This window comes from Solanum verrucosum, unplaced genomic scaffold (genome assembly GCF_900185275.1).
Source record: "Solanum verrucosum unplaced genomic scaffold, falcon-dt-bn FXZP01000033.1, whole genome shotgun sequence".
Classification (NCBI taxonomy): domain Eukaryota; kingdom Viridiplantae; phylum Streptophyta; class Magnoliopsida; order Solanales; family Solanaceae; genus Solanum; species Solanum verrucosum.
In genome coordinates, this window is record NW_026020752.1 from 2,542,706 (window position 1) to 2,561,001 (window position 18,296).

General features: G+C 37.0%; 1 protein-coding gene across 2 annotated transcripts; it reads right to left on the reverse strand.

Moving 5' to 3' along the window:
* Positions 1-292: 292 nt before the first annotated feature.
* Positions 293-13,473, reverse strand: LOC125812726 (protein TIC110, chloroplastic). 2 transcript variants are annotated; one of them, XM_049492204.1, is made up of 15 exons: positions 12,891-13,473; positions 12,517-12,576; positions 11,747-11,870; positions 11,544-11,612; positions 11,348-11,446; positions 11,068-11,134; positions 10,339-10,403; positions 10,061-10,155; positions 9,761-9,888; positions 9,472-9,572; positions 4,421-4,637; positions 3,194-3,348; positions 1,913-2,038; positions 836-1,801; positions 293-736 (listed from the first exon to the last, which is right to left on the reverse strand). In XM_049492204.1, the coding sequence occupies exons 1-15, from the start codon at positions 13,388-13,390 to the stop codon at positions 494-496; spliced, it is 3,015 nt and encodes a 1,004-aa protein (XP_049348161.1). In that variant the 5' UTR covers positions 13,391-13,473; the 3' UTR covers positions 293-493. The 2 variants fall into 2 exon arrangements, with proteins under 2 accessions (XP_049348161.1, XP_049348162.1); XM_049492205.1 differs by having other exon boundaries at positions 9,761-9,885; positions 12,891-13,424.
* Between the last annotated feature and the right edge of the window lie 4,823 nt (positions 13,474-18,296).

Consider the following 18,296-nt stretch of genomic DNA (forward strand, 5'->3'; position numbering starts at 1 on the left):
GGAAAAGACGACATATCTATGATCAGTAATGAATTTACTGCTCCACTTCACTTTACGCAAGTGTAGTTTATTAGTGCTTTAATTTACTGTAAATTTGTAATGCCATTACCTCAAAACCTAAAGCTTATAAGAGCTATTCACCATTGGATAAACTATTCTTGAATTTGGTATAAGCACCAAAAGACAAACTCTATATCCACAAAAATTTCTGTAATTCTTCACATATGTAGCTAAAACTGTTATAATTAAACTAGACAAAATATCGAAAAAGGAAAATGAATATTACTGAATGATCTCCGTATGCTTAATATGGTACTTCACCCCGCGCGGGTAGTAACTAATAACACTATGAGACCCCAATGTTTCTAGCTCACATCGTAAAAGCACTGCAAAAAGATACACCTCACTTGCATTAAATAACAAAAAATACCTGCAACCATCTCTCCTCTCCCCGTCTACAATTGACAAACATTTATCAGTAGCTATGACAGAATTAAAATACAAACTCCTCTTCCCCTGCCCCATTTGGTAGTTCTCTATCCTTCACAGCTCTCAATGTCTCTGCTGTTGAATCACTTATACCTAACAGATACTGTAACCTGGACAACTTTTCTGGTGGGGGATCACTCTTCAAATATACGATGAACAGATCAGACAGTTCTTCTGGTACCTCCCAAGATAATGGGGTTGCAGGAACGGCCTTGTCACAAGCTAACAAATCATTGAGAGAATAAACCTACAAAACACAGACAGAAGTAGTAGCATTAAAACTTCAACAAACATATATGTCATGATTCAAGCAAAACCAACAGCCGTCTTAAGATAAAATTCATACCAATGCTTTATGATTTCTCTGCCTTAAAAGTGACACGGCCTGAATAAGTGAGTTTGATAATCTGCTACGAGCTAGTTCATGAACAACTTTTTTGGCCTTCTCAACATTTATATTAAGATCTTTTGGGATATTTTCATATACCTCTTCTTCGTCAAACTCTCCAGTACCAGATGAGAAGATATCAGCCAGAGTCTTTTTGAAAAGATTCTCACGTAAACTTTCGGATATCATGGTATTTATGTCTACTGAAGACTCTTTCAATTCTCTAATCTCCTTAATGCTCAGCCTTCCCTGACCAACAGCAGTCTCGAGGGCTGCCGCCAGTTTTGTTGTTGTGATGCTCTTTATTATATTCTGAGCATACTGTGGTGGCAAGCCAACATTCTTCTGCAACTCATTCAGCTGTACCATTTTGGCCTTCGTTATCTGTCCATCAGCTAAGATCACCTCTGCTTGTTGCCTAAAAGCCTGCTCAGCTAAACCTTGGTGCACTCCAACAATCTCACTATCAGTCAACCCAAGGATGCTACCAAGTTGACTTAGAAAAACATATTCAGAGTCATCCTTCTTTGTGGTGATCTGGACCCCAAAAGGAATTTTAGTAACTTGCCCAGTTAGACAGAAGAGCAAGTATGTCTTGTAAAGTTCTGTTCTCTCTCTTTCCGGAAGATCGTCCTTGAGAGTAATCTCGGTCTGGATTTCCTTTCTCAAATTGTTCCTGCTGGGTTTTACTTTTCTTAGTGATTGCAAGGACTCCCACTCCTCATCCTCCTCTTCGTTTTGTTGAATCTGTTCTTCTCGAGTCTCTTCTGGCGGTGTATCAGATGATTCACCCTTGATGTCTGCAACTAGTTGAGACGCAACAAAACTATTAAAGGCTATCATTTTTTTCAGTTCTTTGGCTGATTCAGTGCGGCTCCCAGCTCCTCGGGCCCTCTGAATGTAAGTGATGAAAATCTTTCTGACCTGTGTTTGTGAAGCCATTGAATGTAATTAGAAATATTTGGAGGTATGTCTCGTAGTGGAATCAAAGAAATTTTACAACCCAAAAACCAGAATTAGCATCCTGATACTTACTGCTTTACTAGCAATAGTCATGGCAACCTCCCTGGTTAATCGTAAACCATATGCGGCCTTCCTCACAGCATTCTTGGTTTCAGTATCATAACCATCTATTCCACAAGCAATTGCTTCCTTAACCACCTGCCAACAATATTTGTATTGATCGAGAGGAAGGGTCAGATTAAAATCAATACCTTGTGCACCGTAAGAAGTTGAAAGAAATCAATCCACTTTAATATTGAAAACTATAACTCCCAATCTAAAATACAAAATCTCTCAAGTGGCTATTTACAATGTGATTACTGTTCAACAGTGTTTCTAAAAGCAAAAAGTGACCAGGTCCAATTGAAGTGAAAAGGAGAAGTGAAGAACACACTTCTCTGAAAACGAAGCAACAATTTACGGGAAATTAGGGAAGTGTCAAACTGCTTATTACGTGCTGATATTAATTAGAGAAATATCCAGTAATCTTTTTTCATATTTGACTTTCAGAGGTCAAACTGCACTTTGGTCAAGCCCTACTTAGATCAAGTAACATAATATTTTACAACAAAAATTAGAACATAATTATCTACATCTAAAGTAATTCCACATAAAAAGGTCAAGGATTTTCTAAAATAGAACAGATGAATACAAGAAATGCATTTGACAGAGTGCAGTTCCATATTTGAAGGTCAAAGTGAACAAAAATTATGGGGCAGAAGAAAAGCAAGGTACAAGCAAGCAGACAAGAGGGGGCTGCTCAGATGGTAAGCAACCTCCAACTTTACCAAGGGAGCAAAAATGTGGGAGATCCTATGGAGTAAAAAAAAGAAAGAAAAAAAGGTACAAGCACAGTAGTCTTTCCTCCTAACTGCTTTTTCCCAATATTTATGGCCCAATTTATTCAATTCTCACGCGCTATGAAGCACATGTGATAAGAGTATCGGGGGAATAAAATGTAACTTTGCGGATGACAGAAGCACTTGCAAATATCTCCTCAATTAAAAGCTAGCACAAAGCAGGTCTCTTTATCAACATTCTAAATAGTACTGGAATTTATTGTAATGTACCATAATGTAAAGGAGAGGTACGTATAGTAACTAAAATGGAGTTGGCAGCAAATTCCTAAAGGCAACTGCAAGCACTCAAAATATCAAACTCCACTTAGCAGTTTAACAGAAGAGAAAAGACTATCTACAAACTATTTTATTAATCCACAACATCATTTGCCTCATTTTTTTACAGCCCAATCAGCTGCATATAATAAGATGAACTCAATGACGCAATATCTATAGAGAAAGGAGTGACAATTACCTTTTCAAACAAACTGCCACAGATATCTGCATGAGCAGCTTCAACTGTTTGCTTGGGAACGCAAAGCATTACCTGCAGGCGCTCCAATGCCTTCATGTCCTCATCACTAAGTTCTCCATCAGCGACAAGCTGCTGAAGCTTTTGCCTGTAGATTTCTGAAAATGAAAGGCAAAGACAAGCTTTTCAGTACAACACAACAGATCACGATTTTTCTTTCCGCTGTCTTTAGAAGTGCATTAGGCACATAGTAAAGTTCATGTTGCCTATTTATGTGATCCGGAAAAAAAATCAGTTCATAAGATGACACATCAAGGCATTACCGAGATGGCACAAGGCATTTTCAGTGTAAAAATACCTCGACTAAACTGGAGCACAGAATCCAAGATACTACATATAAGCGGTCACTGATTTTCACATGCCAATAGGATTGACATTCAACAATTCCCTGATTTCCTCCACAGGCCTACCTGTTTGGTTGTTGCCCTTAAGTGTTCTATAACCTTACACTCACTCTTAAGGTTTTGCATCCTCACTTGCAACACTCCAAAAAAAAAACACTATTATTATTTTTGATTACTGTGGTGTCCGCACCAGTGTGCGCGCACCTCAACTAATTCTATGGATACTAGACACCTCCCACCAGCAACAGTTACCAAGTAACTCTGTCCACCAAGGCTAGAACAGATGGGAAGAAATCACCTTATGTTTTGTCTCTGCTGGCAACTGAACCTGAGACCTCAGGGAGCTCAACCCAACAGAACTAGCTTTAAGAAGTTCAATTATAAAATCAAATTACTATTAGCCGATAAGCAAACTGATGACACTGAAGGTGCTATAAACAACACTCCTATTGTCAACTCCAGCTTCACGGCAAAGCTAATCGCTGGTTTTATCAAAAGGAGGGCAACTAACAACTCTATGCAACTATGCTGAAAAGGAAAAACCTCAAATTTCAAGAACTGCTAGAGGATGAGGTTTTAGGAATACAGTAGAAAACAAAATTTGGAGTCGTTATTTTGTACTTGAAAACCTCACTTGTATTGTTCCTCTCTGAGGAACCAACTAAAACAAGCAGATAACCTCAACAAGTTCTTGTTAGCACTCCCTCGTGTGCAACTGAAAACTCGACTACTTCCAAATGTCTTCTCTCTCCAGATAAGACAATTAAGCATGAAAATGTCACTCAATCTACATTAGAAGACGAGTCACATCGTTATCACGTATTACCTTGATGAATCTCAAGAGCCTTTTGTGGATCAAAATTCAATTCTTCACAAAGATTTTGAAGATAGGCTGCTTTGCTCTCGAACGCTTCTAATTCACCACTGGTAACAGCTTGAGCAAGTCGTTTACGGTATACCTTTGAGGTGACATCCAATGTGATTGTATCTGCTTCTCGTTTCCCCAAACCAAATATATTTCTCAATTGGTTCAAAGCAGCAAGCTACAAGAAGAAGAAAAGTTGAGGTTAAGAGGCATATAACTAAAGATAAACAGAATAACAAATCAAATGGCCTCGAGAAGATGCAAGAGAATGCTACAGCATCTAGATGATTCCATGGCATGTAAAATAAGTGAAACTCATTAGGAAGCAAAACAATTGAGCATATTCATTAAAAAGGAAAGGATTCAATATGATCAAATCTTACGAGTGTATTGGTCTAAAGACCAAACAGACCCACAGACCATCTCATCAATAAGAAATCTGTTCCCCAAAACAAGTATACTGTAATCCTTAATGTGATAATGAAGAACATAGACTGGTTTGCATGCAAAGAGCCTTAGAAGAACATAGACTGATCTGCTTGCAGCTATTAAACAAACTCTATTATCGCATTACCAGATATTGTTATCTGTAGTTATACCAACCTACGCCCAGAAACCAAGATTCCACAAGGTTGAATTACTCCAAATCAGTTAATTTCTTTGTTTCATTTACATATTTTACACTCTTTTTTAGTCTATATGAAAAAGAAAATTGCTTTCTATATTTCGTAAGTTCTAAATTTCAATATTACAGTTATACCCTTAATAACACTCCATTTTTAGGAATGATATGGCATGTTTAAGATCACAATAGTTCAAAGGGTGATGTGACGCATGAGGCAGGCGTGGAAGTGAGACTTGATATGCAAGCTGTCCCCAAGATTTAAGTATCTTGGGTCTCTGATCCAAGGAAATGGGGATATCAACGATTATGTCACACATTGTATTGGTGCAATATAGATGCAGTGGAGGCTTTCATCCGTTGTCTTGTGCGATAAGAATGTACCACTGAAACTTAAAGGTAAGTTCTATAGAGTAGCGGTCAGACCGGCGTTAGTGTAAGGGGAAGAGTGTTGGCCAGTCGAGAATTCTCATGTACAGAAAATGCAAGTGGCGGAAATGAGCATGGTGAAATGGATGTGTGGGATGAGGAAAGGGAGGCTGAGATGGTTTAGGGCATGTGAAGAGGAGATGTGCAAGTGCCCCAGTGAGGAGATGCGAGAGGTTGGATATAGTGGGGACGAGGAAAGGCAGAGGTAGGCAGAAGAAGTATTGGGAAGAAGTGATTAGCCCGGATATGACGCATCTTCAGCTTACTTCATCTTCAGATAGGCCGGAAATTTTCAACAATAGAAAAGAAATTGATCCAATTGAGGCAAAGACTCCAGGAAGTACAGGAGGAAATGGCGGAGGTGCAGGATGAAATGGCAACAGACCTCTTCAACCAAGACTTGATCAATGAAGAGAGGAAACCAGTGCAGACACTTGAGAAATGGGAAAGTTTTAATGAAAGGGTATTAAAGCAGAAGGAATTCCAAGTACTTCTTTGTCCACCTGAAAGCTAGGCAACCAAGAAACAAAATATCCTCTATTTACACAGAACAGGGGACTAAGGGGACTAAGCTGACTGATCTAGAACAGATACAACAGGAGTTTCTCCCGTTCTTTCAAACTTTGTTGGGGCAAGATGCATCAACCATGCCTTGTATAGTCATGCACAGCTCAAGATGACCCCTGCCTTACAGTTGAACAACAGCTACTGCAACCAGTGACTATCAGGATGTAGTGAAAGCCTGGAAGGACCAGCCAGTGGACAAGAGCCCAGGTATTGATGGTTATAATGCAGAATTTTTTAAAACTTACTGGGAAATAATAAGGGAGGAAAGTTAGTAATGGAGTGTGACAGTTCTTTGAAAATGGTAAATTGTTGAAAGGTGTAAACACAACCACAGTCACACTTGTGCCTAAGGTAACTGCACCATCATTTGTAGAACATGCCAATAGATTGCTGCACTACCCTGTATAAAAGCTTATAGCCAATTTACGGACTGCCAAAACTAAAAACTGTAGTGCACTATATTGTTAGTCCTTCTTAGTCAGCTTTCATCCAGGGTAGAAACATCTTAGATAATGTACTGACTGCACATGAGATGGTCAAGGGCTACTCTCAGAAAGGAGTGTCACCTAGATGTAGTAAATGTGAACATTAGAACAGCATATGACTCAATAGATGGCCATTGCTGAGGATAGTATTACTGGAATTTGGGCCGGGCCCCCTACAATGGATCTAGTGTTGGAATGTGTTACCACAGTGCAGTATTGCTTGCTGATTAATGGTGGTCTGACTCCACAGTTCCAAGCAAAAAAAGGGTTGAGACAAGAGGACCCCATGTCCCCATATTTGTTTGTATTAGCCATGGAGTACTCCACAAAACACTTCAACAGCTGAAGCACAACCTCAGTTCAACTACCATCGAAGATGTGGTAAATTGGGTATTATTCATGTATGCTTTGCTGATGATATTCAATGAGTTGTAGGGCAGATGAGGATTCTATTAAGCTACTGTTCAATACCTTCAAACACTTCTCTGAGGTCTCAGGCCTGCATGCCAATATGGAGAAAAGTTCTTTATTTATTTTAGATGTCCCTCCTAAATTTAAGAAGAGAATTATTGTTGAGTTGAACTTATCATTAGGAGGGCTCCCACTCAAGTATTTGGGAGTCCCACTCTCAGATTCAAACAGAAAGCTCTCACTACAACAGTGTCTGCCTATAGTTGAAAAAATGATAGCAAGAATCAAATGTTGGTCCTCCAAGTTGTTGTCCTACAGTGGTAGATTACAGCAAGTGAAGAGTGTGCTGTTTCAAATGCAAACATATTGGTCCCAAATATTCCTGTTACCAAAGAAGATCATTACCATGGTTACAACAGTGAGTAGAACTTTCTTATGGAAGGGAACAATGACTTCTCAAAAGAGGCCTTGGTTGCATGGGAGACAGACTGTAAGCCCAAGACAGCAGGGGGCTGAATGTGATTGATATACTTACATGGAACAATGCAGCAATATGTAAGCTCCTCTAGCCAGTAGAGCAGAAGGACAAACAATGGGTGTTGTGGGCACATACATTCTATATAAAAGCCAATGACTTGGAGACAATGAGAACTCCTAAACAGGCCTGCTGATTATTGAGGAAATTTTTCATGCCAGGAGTTGGTTATTGTAGTACCTTACATAATAAGCTACAAGTACTTATTGACTCAAAGGAGTATAGTATCAAGAAGGGGTATCTGCCTGCCACAACACCCTAAAGTCATATGGAGTAAATTGGTGTTGGTTCAAGGTCAGATCCAAGGCAGCAGTTCATACTATGGTTGGCTTTACATAGGAAACTGTCAACAGTTGATAGAGTGCAGAAATGGGGAAATAGTAGTGTCCACTGATTGTTTACTATGCAATGATCAAGTGGAGGAGACACCCGAGCACCTGTTTTTTGATTGCCCATATCTGCATTCATAAGGCCATTTCTTGTGAAATGGTTGGATCACACTAGGTCTATTGGCGACTGGAATCAGGAAGTTCAATGGCTAACTCAAAGGATCAGCAATAGCAGACCGCAAGCAGGAATGTTGGGATTCTGTCGTGCTGCTGCAGTATACCAGCTATAGGCTGAGAGAAATGGCAGGAGATTCAGAAACCAGACCACAAGGTGTACACAAAGGCTTCGAGAAATAGTAGTCCAGATGCACATAGAGGGACAAAGACACAGCAAATGGTTAGCAAAGTCAGAACAGCTTAACACTTCCCAGTATAGCTTATTGTTAACTGCTCAAAGTTAATTTTACATTGTTAAAAAATTGTTCTGCTTATAGTTGTTTGTATAGAAAGAGTATAAGGGAGCCGAGCCGACTTGAGTCATATGGGTTGGCAGTTTTGTAAAGTTCGATACTTTGGGCTGGATGAAATATTTAAGGTTTTGACCAAAAAAACCTAAATGTGCTTATGCAAAAATGAATCCATCTTGTCCTCAATCTATCCCCTTTAAATGATACAATTTCCTTTAAGATTTCATCAGCTCCCATATTATGGTTTAGAGATCATGATTTTGCTTTCTGGTTAACTCCCTGACTTAGAAAAGAAGTTTTTGTTCCCAGGAGTTAACCATGACTCTCTTATGCAACTACTCTGCTCCACTTGATGCCTTGTTAACATAACATCTATCTTCATCAGAAAAGAAAAAAAAAAAAGGACATCTGGTCCATTTTCTCTTGAGACCCATTTCATTGAGCACATTAATAAAAGCATCTCAGTTGGCAATGTCAAAGCTTACTTTGAACCAGCTTGCACAGTGTACCAGGGCATCCCCTTCTGTTTCTAGTGTCCAAAACATTAAGGTCATACTTACTTTGAACCAGCTTGCACAGTGTACCAGGGCATCCCCTTCTGTTTCTAGTGTCCAAAACATTAAGGTCATACCAATACTCTTGATTCAACAACTTATAATTTTGGTCCAAAACCACAATATTCTGCTTGTTTTCTCCACATCGTCCATTTTTTGCTTCTAGTTCATTATAGAACAAAGAGGGATCATTACAGGAGGACAGAAGATACAAGATATGGGAGTAAAAATGGAGGGACATCCGGTTTTTCTATATCAGCATTTCAACCACAGAAAAGCTGGAAAAGAGAAAAGAATATGTGTCTACTCCTGTCCAGTTATCGACAAAAGTGGGTGGGGACAAGCCATTTTCCATTGGAAAAACAAATCTACTAGTATCCCCATTATTGTTCTACCCATACCAGAATAACATATTGAAGCAGGATAAGAGAAAAGGAGTATGTGCCTTTAACTTCCAGTCCATTCATATATATGTTTAACATAACTTAGTTTGACAAATGCATGAGAGAAATTCAAATTTTCCTGCCATTTTGGCAGACAAGTAGAAAATAATAATTCCAAAAAACCTACAAAAGCAGAAGGAATGAAGGAGAGAGAAATTAAAACCACCTACCTTGTCTTCTTCCATCCGACCACTTGACAAAGAATCTGTAACATATGCTCTGTAGAGAAGTTTTAGGTCATCCATCTTCCTATCACCATCATACTCCCCTCCTGAAGCAGCAGGAAGAAAAAGAACAAAGAAAAGGGAAAATTAACTTCAGCTAACAAACTGAGATACAAACAACAAACAGCTGAAAGAAAAGAGCTCCATGAAAGGATTTCACTTAAGACTTGATAGAAACCCACGACTTCTAACAAGTTCTATAAAAAGAGTCAGACAAGATCATCGACGTACATACCTACTAAGGAAACTGGCCCAGTGCCAGGAGCAAAACGACTAGCATCAGCATGGTTCGTCAGTGAGATTAACAAATTATTATATGACAATACCTTATCAAGTTCCTCAATGACACGTGTGGGTTCCCTGCTAAACGACCCCAATCAGTTTGCATTAAACAAATGATACAAGCAAAGAATAGGGTAGATTCTGTCTTGCTAGAAATTATAGGAGCAATCCGATTTCTATTACCTAGAATTGCTTAAAAATTTTAAAATGGAAGTTCCCTTTTTAAGAGGTTAAATATACTTAAAGACCTTACGTTGCTCTTGTCCTTGACTTCAATATGCCAACAGCAGTTGATATGATTTCCTCAACAAGATTTCTTGCATGCTCCTTAAACATCTCATGTGCAAGCTGCAAACAGAAAGAAATGGTCATGATTGTGCATATATTTGATGACAGAATACATGGACAAAGTAAATTCAATCATGAATATTGTGCAACAAATTCACAGCAATCTTATCTCCTTTTTCTATAAGAAAAATATATTTCTACAGGGATATGAAGTAGAATTATGATCATTTTTTTAGGCACTACCTCGTCGGACAATCGATATGCAAGCTGTGCTTCTCTCAAACTGATCAGCTGGTTCACATCAATATCTGGAACAGGTCAAGTAATTAAATCAACCATGCAAAACATCTGAAGTGCAGTGCAGGAATTGATTATGAAAAAAACAAGTGATATCACCCTGACACCACCATAACATAGAATTTCAAGGTAGATGCTACTAAAAGTGGAGTTCGTGAAGATAATGAAAGAATTAGCATTTTCCATATAAGATTGGTGGAATCATACAAAGACTCCCTCTACTCTAAGCAACAACGAGATGTCCAGATTCAAGAGCTATCGTCAGAAGGCTCTCAAAACCACCCATAAACCAACAGGATATATCACTAAACGCAGTGAAATTTGAAGTGAGAGAAAGACTTCAAAAAAATCTCTTCTCAGTGCATGAATAGAACATACTAAACCCATGCCACATATGCGGAGACTCATGGTATGATTCATCTTTGTTCAGGATTAAGCACCACATACCACAAAAAAGCCAAATTTAAGCACATATACTGATTTATTAAAATCAGTTCAATAGAGAATGAAAATTTTTAGAAAACAAACCCAAGAATATCGACAAGTAGTTTGGAAGTTTATGGAAGAGCATTAGTTTTATTAGGGATGCAAAAGAAAACTAGTAAAATGGTTTTCTATGAATAGATTACATTAGAAGTAAAAGTGCCTTCAAAGGCATCAATAGAGAAAATTTACCTCGCCCAACAGACTTAAGCTTGGAGGCATACAACCGTTGTGCATTGTCCCTGACAGCAACATCAACCTAATGGCAAAAATGTTAAAACGGGTAAAAGGACACAGGCAGTCACACTATATAGAAATCTAATATTACATAAATGAAGGGGACAGGGAAAGAGACAAATGACAGAAACCTCAATCAAAATACAGAAATGTTAAAACCACACAAGCAGAGCATGCCACTGCACAATCTGAATATTCCACGAAGAAGGGAGAGAGAGATAAAATAATCCGCTACCTGGGCATCAGTAACCTTGAAAACACGTTTCCAAGGTAAAAGGAAAGCAGATGCTTCTCCAAATACAAGAGTTGAGACATATATCAACTTTTGAAATGCCTGGAGAAGTCAAAAATGATCAAGTTCCATTTGTTGTTATTCGATAACTAAAGGCAGTAGTCTTTGGAAACTGAAGCTATTTGAAGAGATGACCCACCCGACGTTGCTCCATATCTCCATCACGATCTCCCATTTCAAGTCTTTGTCTGAAGATTCGCCTACCAATCTGAGAGATCAGCATGTAAGACTTTCTTAACACTTGGTAAATTATTTAATAACATAACATTCTAACTTTGAGCCAACCACAGCTAGAAGTTTTATAATTCTGAGTTACAGAATCAGATGAATACTTCAAGTTACCTCCATATGCATATCTGCTGCATCTGGATCATCAATTCCCAATGCATTCTTAAATTTGATTATTGTATCAACTTCATCGCCTCTAAGTTCTTCAGTACTGGCAGGAAGGACAGCAGATACATACCTGAACACAAACAAAATTGGATGCATAAGCAACAGTAGATAAACTAATAAGTTCATCATTCCTTGTCATCAGTAGATAAAATAGTCAAAAACATTAAAATTCAAGATAAACACTATAAATGAATCAGAAAAACACTATGCTTGATTCCTTTTAGGTGTCCAAGAGAAGTATCACAACAGGTTGGACAGTTTTGCATTCAAATGTAACTTGGTCAATATGCCAAGACAAGTTTAGCAAATTTGACACTTTCTGGGTCATAAAGAACAGAAATACTATAGAAAAGTATGTGGAAGAAGTTGTAATTCCAGAAAGGTGACAATATTTTCCTTCTTCTTTTGATTTGCAAAAGTTGACACACTTTGGGCCACATCTTGGGAAAGGAAGAACGATAAATATGCTTGAACGTAGCAAGACAAAAGCCATACTTTATCCTACAAGCTTCAAAGGGTAAAAAAAAAAAAAAATTATTCCAAGCAAGCAATTCATAAAAATAAAAATTTGTCATTCAAGAGTTGGGGAAAAGAAACAGAAGAAACCAAAAATGAAAAAAGAGAGATTATCATATTACATTGAAAAATTGTAATAAATGCAGCTTTCGTGTCAGCCATAAAGTTGTTAACAAATCAGTACTTGATTTTGCACTCACCGGCAATATATATCTCGTAGCTCCGCATTGAATGCCTCATTCTGTTTGCTGACACCATACCTAAAAGAAAAAAAGCAGTAAATTGGTAAGAAAAGATGTACAAAAAATAGGTAGATGAAACTAGAAAAGGTAGAGAAGTATGAGAAAGTTGGGTGTGAAAGCTCATAATGTAGCCAAATGGAATTAAAGCAAATGGTCCAAGACTCTGCAGTAGAGCTTTCTCTTTAAGAATTGCAGTATTGAAGAAATACGTGAGAAGAAGAACTTACTCACACTCACACTTGGTATTTGCACCAAACTAATTTAATTAGTCACAAATTCAAGTGATTACACATATTAAACGAAAAAAAGTCAAATGTGCAGAGTGGACAAACTTATTGGCAATTGCTTCAATATCTTCCTTGTTCAAGGCAGCAGGGTTCTCAAAATCAGCCACATAGTTATGCAAATTAATAGCAGCAACTTCAGGAGCGCAAGAATTCAATGCATAAGCAGCACCGGCACCAGCAGCACCAAAAGCAATAGCACCACCGACCCCAGCATTCCGGGAGCCACCAAAACGGAGACCAAGTCCGTATCCAGCAGCAATAGCACCAGCAAATATCAAAGCGGAGCTGGCTATTCTTATGGGGGGTGACATGGCATCAACAAGGGATTGAATAGGAGAAAGCTCCTTTTTACCTCCAAAGACATCTGGGTTGACGGAAGTAGGTTTGTCCTGAACAGAAGAAGATGAAAGGACGGTGGATTGAATGCGGCGTTTTAGGTAGAATTTAGGGGTAAGACGGAGAGGTGTAGGATTGAGAAATTGAGAGCGGAAAGTGGTGACAGGAGGAGGTTGATTGATAGGGAGGAGAAGTGATGTTGGGTTCATATCTACTACCTCTTCTTCTTCTACTAACTACACTAGTTGGAGAATTCAGACGACAAGATGATGTTCAAATAGGGTTTAACCAAGTCGTAGAGAGTTTGGAAGAAGAAGAGGATAGGGGTCTGAAGGGTCGATTGGTACAACATGAATAATATAGGTATTACTAATGCATTATTTATTTTATGTAATTGGGTCAAGATCGATAATTGCACCATAATATTATTTTTTGCCGCATTTTAACTAGCTAGGACAAGAACAATGAGTCCTCATGTTTGCTATTTTTTCACTTGAGGGTAATGAATTGTTATCTTAGTAAATTGATCACTCACAAAACATCAATTTTCAATTAAAAAAAATTGACCCTCTACTATTAAAACCAAAAAGACAATAAATGATATTAAAATTAAATAAACCATATACGTTTACTCATAAAAATTGAAAGTTGTAATTTTAATATGTATGCAGTTTTATAAATTGTTCAACATAATAATAAGAAAATCATATATATATCAACAAATAATACATACAATTAAGATCGCAACTGTAATGTGATGATATATTTGTCTTTTAATTCGTAAATGTTAAATAACTCACATTTTCAAAAATTGCATTGATTTGTATTGGATTTATTTGACAACAAACAACTCTCTCTAAATAATAAAATTTATAAGCTAATTTATTAAATAATTTTACGAGTACAAATATAAAAGAAAAATCAAGAAAATAAATAAAATTATTGTCACAACACAAAGTATCCCTAGGTACGACATGGCGAATAAGACCCCAAAAGGCCTTAAACAAACCACTTGACCTAAGTATGACATAATAAAAGACAATCCAAGAGATATAATCAATATAAGTCGTGAATCTGCTAATTACATAAAAGATATCAAGCATAGTACATAAGGGAATACGCGAAACGTTGTCTATGTCTGACAAGTCCTCTACTAATCATAATGTGACTAAAACATCGAACCCCTACGTCACTAATAATATCTGAAAACTGAAAAAGATTAGAAATGATAAAGCTAGTGATGTTCTCGCCCTCGAACTATGAAGAGTCACCAATCAATAGTAGCAGATTGATAACGCTCAAATCACTATCCAAAACCAATTAAAAGAGCGAGTGATCGTAGTCAGTAAAACTCAACGAAGAGTCGGGGTCGAATCCCACATGGAATAATATATCGTAGAGAATTCCTTATCAAGAAATTTGGAGTTTAATTTAGTTCATTTGTAATAGTAAGAACAATTGGGTGGATGACAACCAACTTAATATAAAGCTTAGGTTATCAATTATCGCAATTGCTCTAAAATAGATGAATTCAAGAGTTAACAAGCAATCTAGGGATGCAGGGATTGGAAATCGATGTCACATAGGGGTGATTGTGTTGCTCTATAGTGATGAAAATTCATGAATAGGCTAAGTCATCTTCATTGACGCTAATTATCTTCGATCTCAAAGCATCTATGCATAGAAACTCCTTTTGGTCTCATCTAAATGTCAATCTAAACAACTCAATATACTCTATTCTCTCTTTCAAAAACAAGGCAAATAGATCCAACCCATAACCTCTTTGTCAAGCAAGTTACAGACATCAAACCTAAATTGCTAGTATTGAACTAATTACCCACTCCAATCAATCTCTTTTGAGCATCAACCAGAGCTCAGAAGTAGAAATTAAGTTTGCAGTCTTAACCTTTAAGTTAACCCTATGATAATTAGACCAAATTCTTGTATGAACAGCAACAAAACAGAGCATAACACAATACTCAATATATTAAATCAACACCCAACTCCATTTGAGTACTCTTAAATCTTGAGGTTTTAGCCACCCATCACAAAAAGTAAAGAATTTATACCTTTCATGAAAGCAGTCATGGGTAACTTGAAATCAAGCAATTAAGAGTAAACTCACTTTGGATTCAACTTCAATTTATCAAAATTAAACACCAAGTTGTAAAACCTCCAAAACTAGAAAAGTGTTCTTTAAGGTAAAATGTTCTCAAACTCTCAACTTTATTCTCCAAAGAGAACTTTTCGAACTCAAAACGGAACTCTCTAAAATATGTATTCTTTGGGCTATTTATACTTTTTCAAAATACCAAAAATTCACTTTGCGACTGACTTGGCGACATTAGTCGAGCTCTCCTAGTTTGCTCGGCAAATCGCCCTTCTATCTTCAGCTAGCCTTGTGATGCTCCAGGCTTTAGGTGTTTGAACCTCAGTTGGTGAACTCGATTGAGTCGCCCTTTCATGTTCGGCGAATCACTGAATACCACCTTGGTTCGCCCACAAAGTGAACCAAATAAAAGAAAGGCAAAATTATTTACTAGAACACCATTGCAATTTCCAACAAAAATAAAGCGAATATGTAATAGGTATGAAATGATTTACCTTCTTGCCCACAAAGCCAAACTCTTGTACACAACTTCGACTCCGCATTTGCAGGTAAAACAGAACTCGTAAATTTTTCAATAGTACAACCTCCAATGCTAAAGGAAGATTCAGACACTAGTATGGTAATAGGTATGCTCAAGACGTCTCTTGCCATCAATGAGAGTTCGGGATACCTTAGTCTATTTTTCTTTTTAATAGGCAATCTAAATCTGAGTTTACTTTATGGTCAAGATTAGGATCCTCCAAGTATAAATCTAGTTGTGTTTTATTTTTACCACACCCTGATTGATTATCAAACATATCAAACTCCTCAAGTTCATCCCTCATTTCATTACTAGTGTCCCCCAACAAAGAAATTGAGGTTGAAGGTACATAATATTCTTTGAATAACAAATGTAAATGATCTCTAATGACTTTTATCTTTACTTAAATAATCTCAAGATCAATTTTAGAGAACATAAATTTCACAAATTTAAGTTTACAGTGAGGGTCGAAAACAATGGCTAGTAATCAGATCTAAGACTTTCAATATTTTTTTAACTTCGTTAACATTGATGTAGCCATCTCACTCATAACTAGATAATAAATATTTTTTTCTTCCTCTAATAACTTCTGAATTTCCCACACGTTATGTAGATACAAATTAGCAATTTGATATTTGCTTCCAGAGAACAATGTAGTAATGTTATAAAATGGCTTCAAAAATTGAGCAATCATCTCTACCCTTTTCCATTCCACCTAAAAAAGATTGTGCTTAAAATCAGTATCAATCAATTCATATTGAATATAATCTTGTTGGTAGAGAATCGCACTTTCAAGAATCAATTAAGTGGAATTCCATCGAATTGCCATGTCTTGGCGAAACTTTATTGCACACGGCAACAAAATTCTTCCACAAACTTTTGATACATTCCACAAACTTTTAAATTCTTCCTTCCGAATTTTTAATATGCTTAACATCTTCTCTGATCTTTACAATAGCCTCATTGGCTATCTCTAAATCCACCTTTACAATTAAATTCAAGATATGATTTCCCCAACAAAACATGAAAGAACTTTCCATCACAAACTAGTTCATACATCAAAGATAAGTGGTCTTTTAAATTAGTTACCAGTTATCCAAAGTAAGAGTGAACTTTTTTTCAATACCCCATTACTTAATGAACTCAATTAGTAAAGGACCCAAAACTGCACCAGAATGCGGAGGGGGCACATGGCGAAAAATCAACACTCTTTTTTGAAGAATCCAATTTGACGCTAAAGAAGTCCACATGTCTGAAGTCAAACATACTCTACTAGGAATCACTGCAAGCTCATTCTTTAGATATTATACATCTTTAAAATAACAAACTTGGCAGTATTTCTTGAAACAGGTTTCACAGTTGGATTTAAGTACAAAAGGATATCTGTATTTCCTTGATGTTCGGCAAAGCTGAAAGGATAATTATAAGGATAATTATGCTTCAAAGTAGCCACATATACTTTTTCAAGATAAATTGCTTGATCACTTGGCGCAACCCTTTTCTCTTGTGTTTTATCTAAGTGTAAACTGATATGGCATTTCAAATTTGAAGTTCCAGAAATAGAGTCTACTAGAAAAATCTTCTTATAGACATTACATTGAGCTTTTAACATTTCATTACTTGTTGCACGAGGCAATTTCTTAAACTTTTCCAAACATCAGAAGTATTCTTTTTTACTCGTTTTGTAGGGACCGACGATCTAATCTCACAAGATTCATCATAGACGTCCTCATTAACCTCTGTAGACATCTTTTCCTAAAATAGAAAATAATTTTTTTATGTATAAAAGACAAACCATAAAAAGGAGCCAAAAACATGAAATCTAAGATTCTATAAAAATCCAAACTGTATGTAACATATATTTACATTGTTATAAAGAAGGATTCCTCTACCACAAAAAAAATTCTGAAATCAGGAAAAAGAATTCCTCTACCACAAAAAATTCTTGAAATCAGGAAAAAGATTTCAGAGGAGTTAATAAAAAACCTTAGCTCTAAAATTTCAAACAAAGAAAAAAGGGAAGATGAGGAAGAAGGTTTCAAGCGGAAAGTTGAGACTTACCCGCAAGTCTTCGTGGTCGTGGTCGTGGTTCATGGAAGAAACTATGAAGTTTGATGCTGAAAAATGCTTCTAAGAGCTTGGGAGAAAAGTTCGTTAGTTTTCACTATAACCCAAACTTAAATTTTATTCATAATTTACCCATTAAATTACCCATATTTTAATGGGTTAAATATGGGCATAAGCCCAAATATTACCCATATTTAATGTGCGGGTTTGCAAAAATTGGGGCTGAATTGCCGGCACTAATTACCACCATGACTTGAAGAACTGTCTGAAGAAGAGTTATAACAAGGTAAAGGAACAGAACGGACCCGATCCGGCTAACATCATCTAGTAAGAGGTTAAGTACCTCTTGTAATGTTTTCCCTGGAAGATCAGATGCACTTTTCTCCCCACCTATCTGCAGAATCCCCAGGGTAAGTTG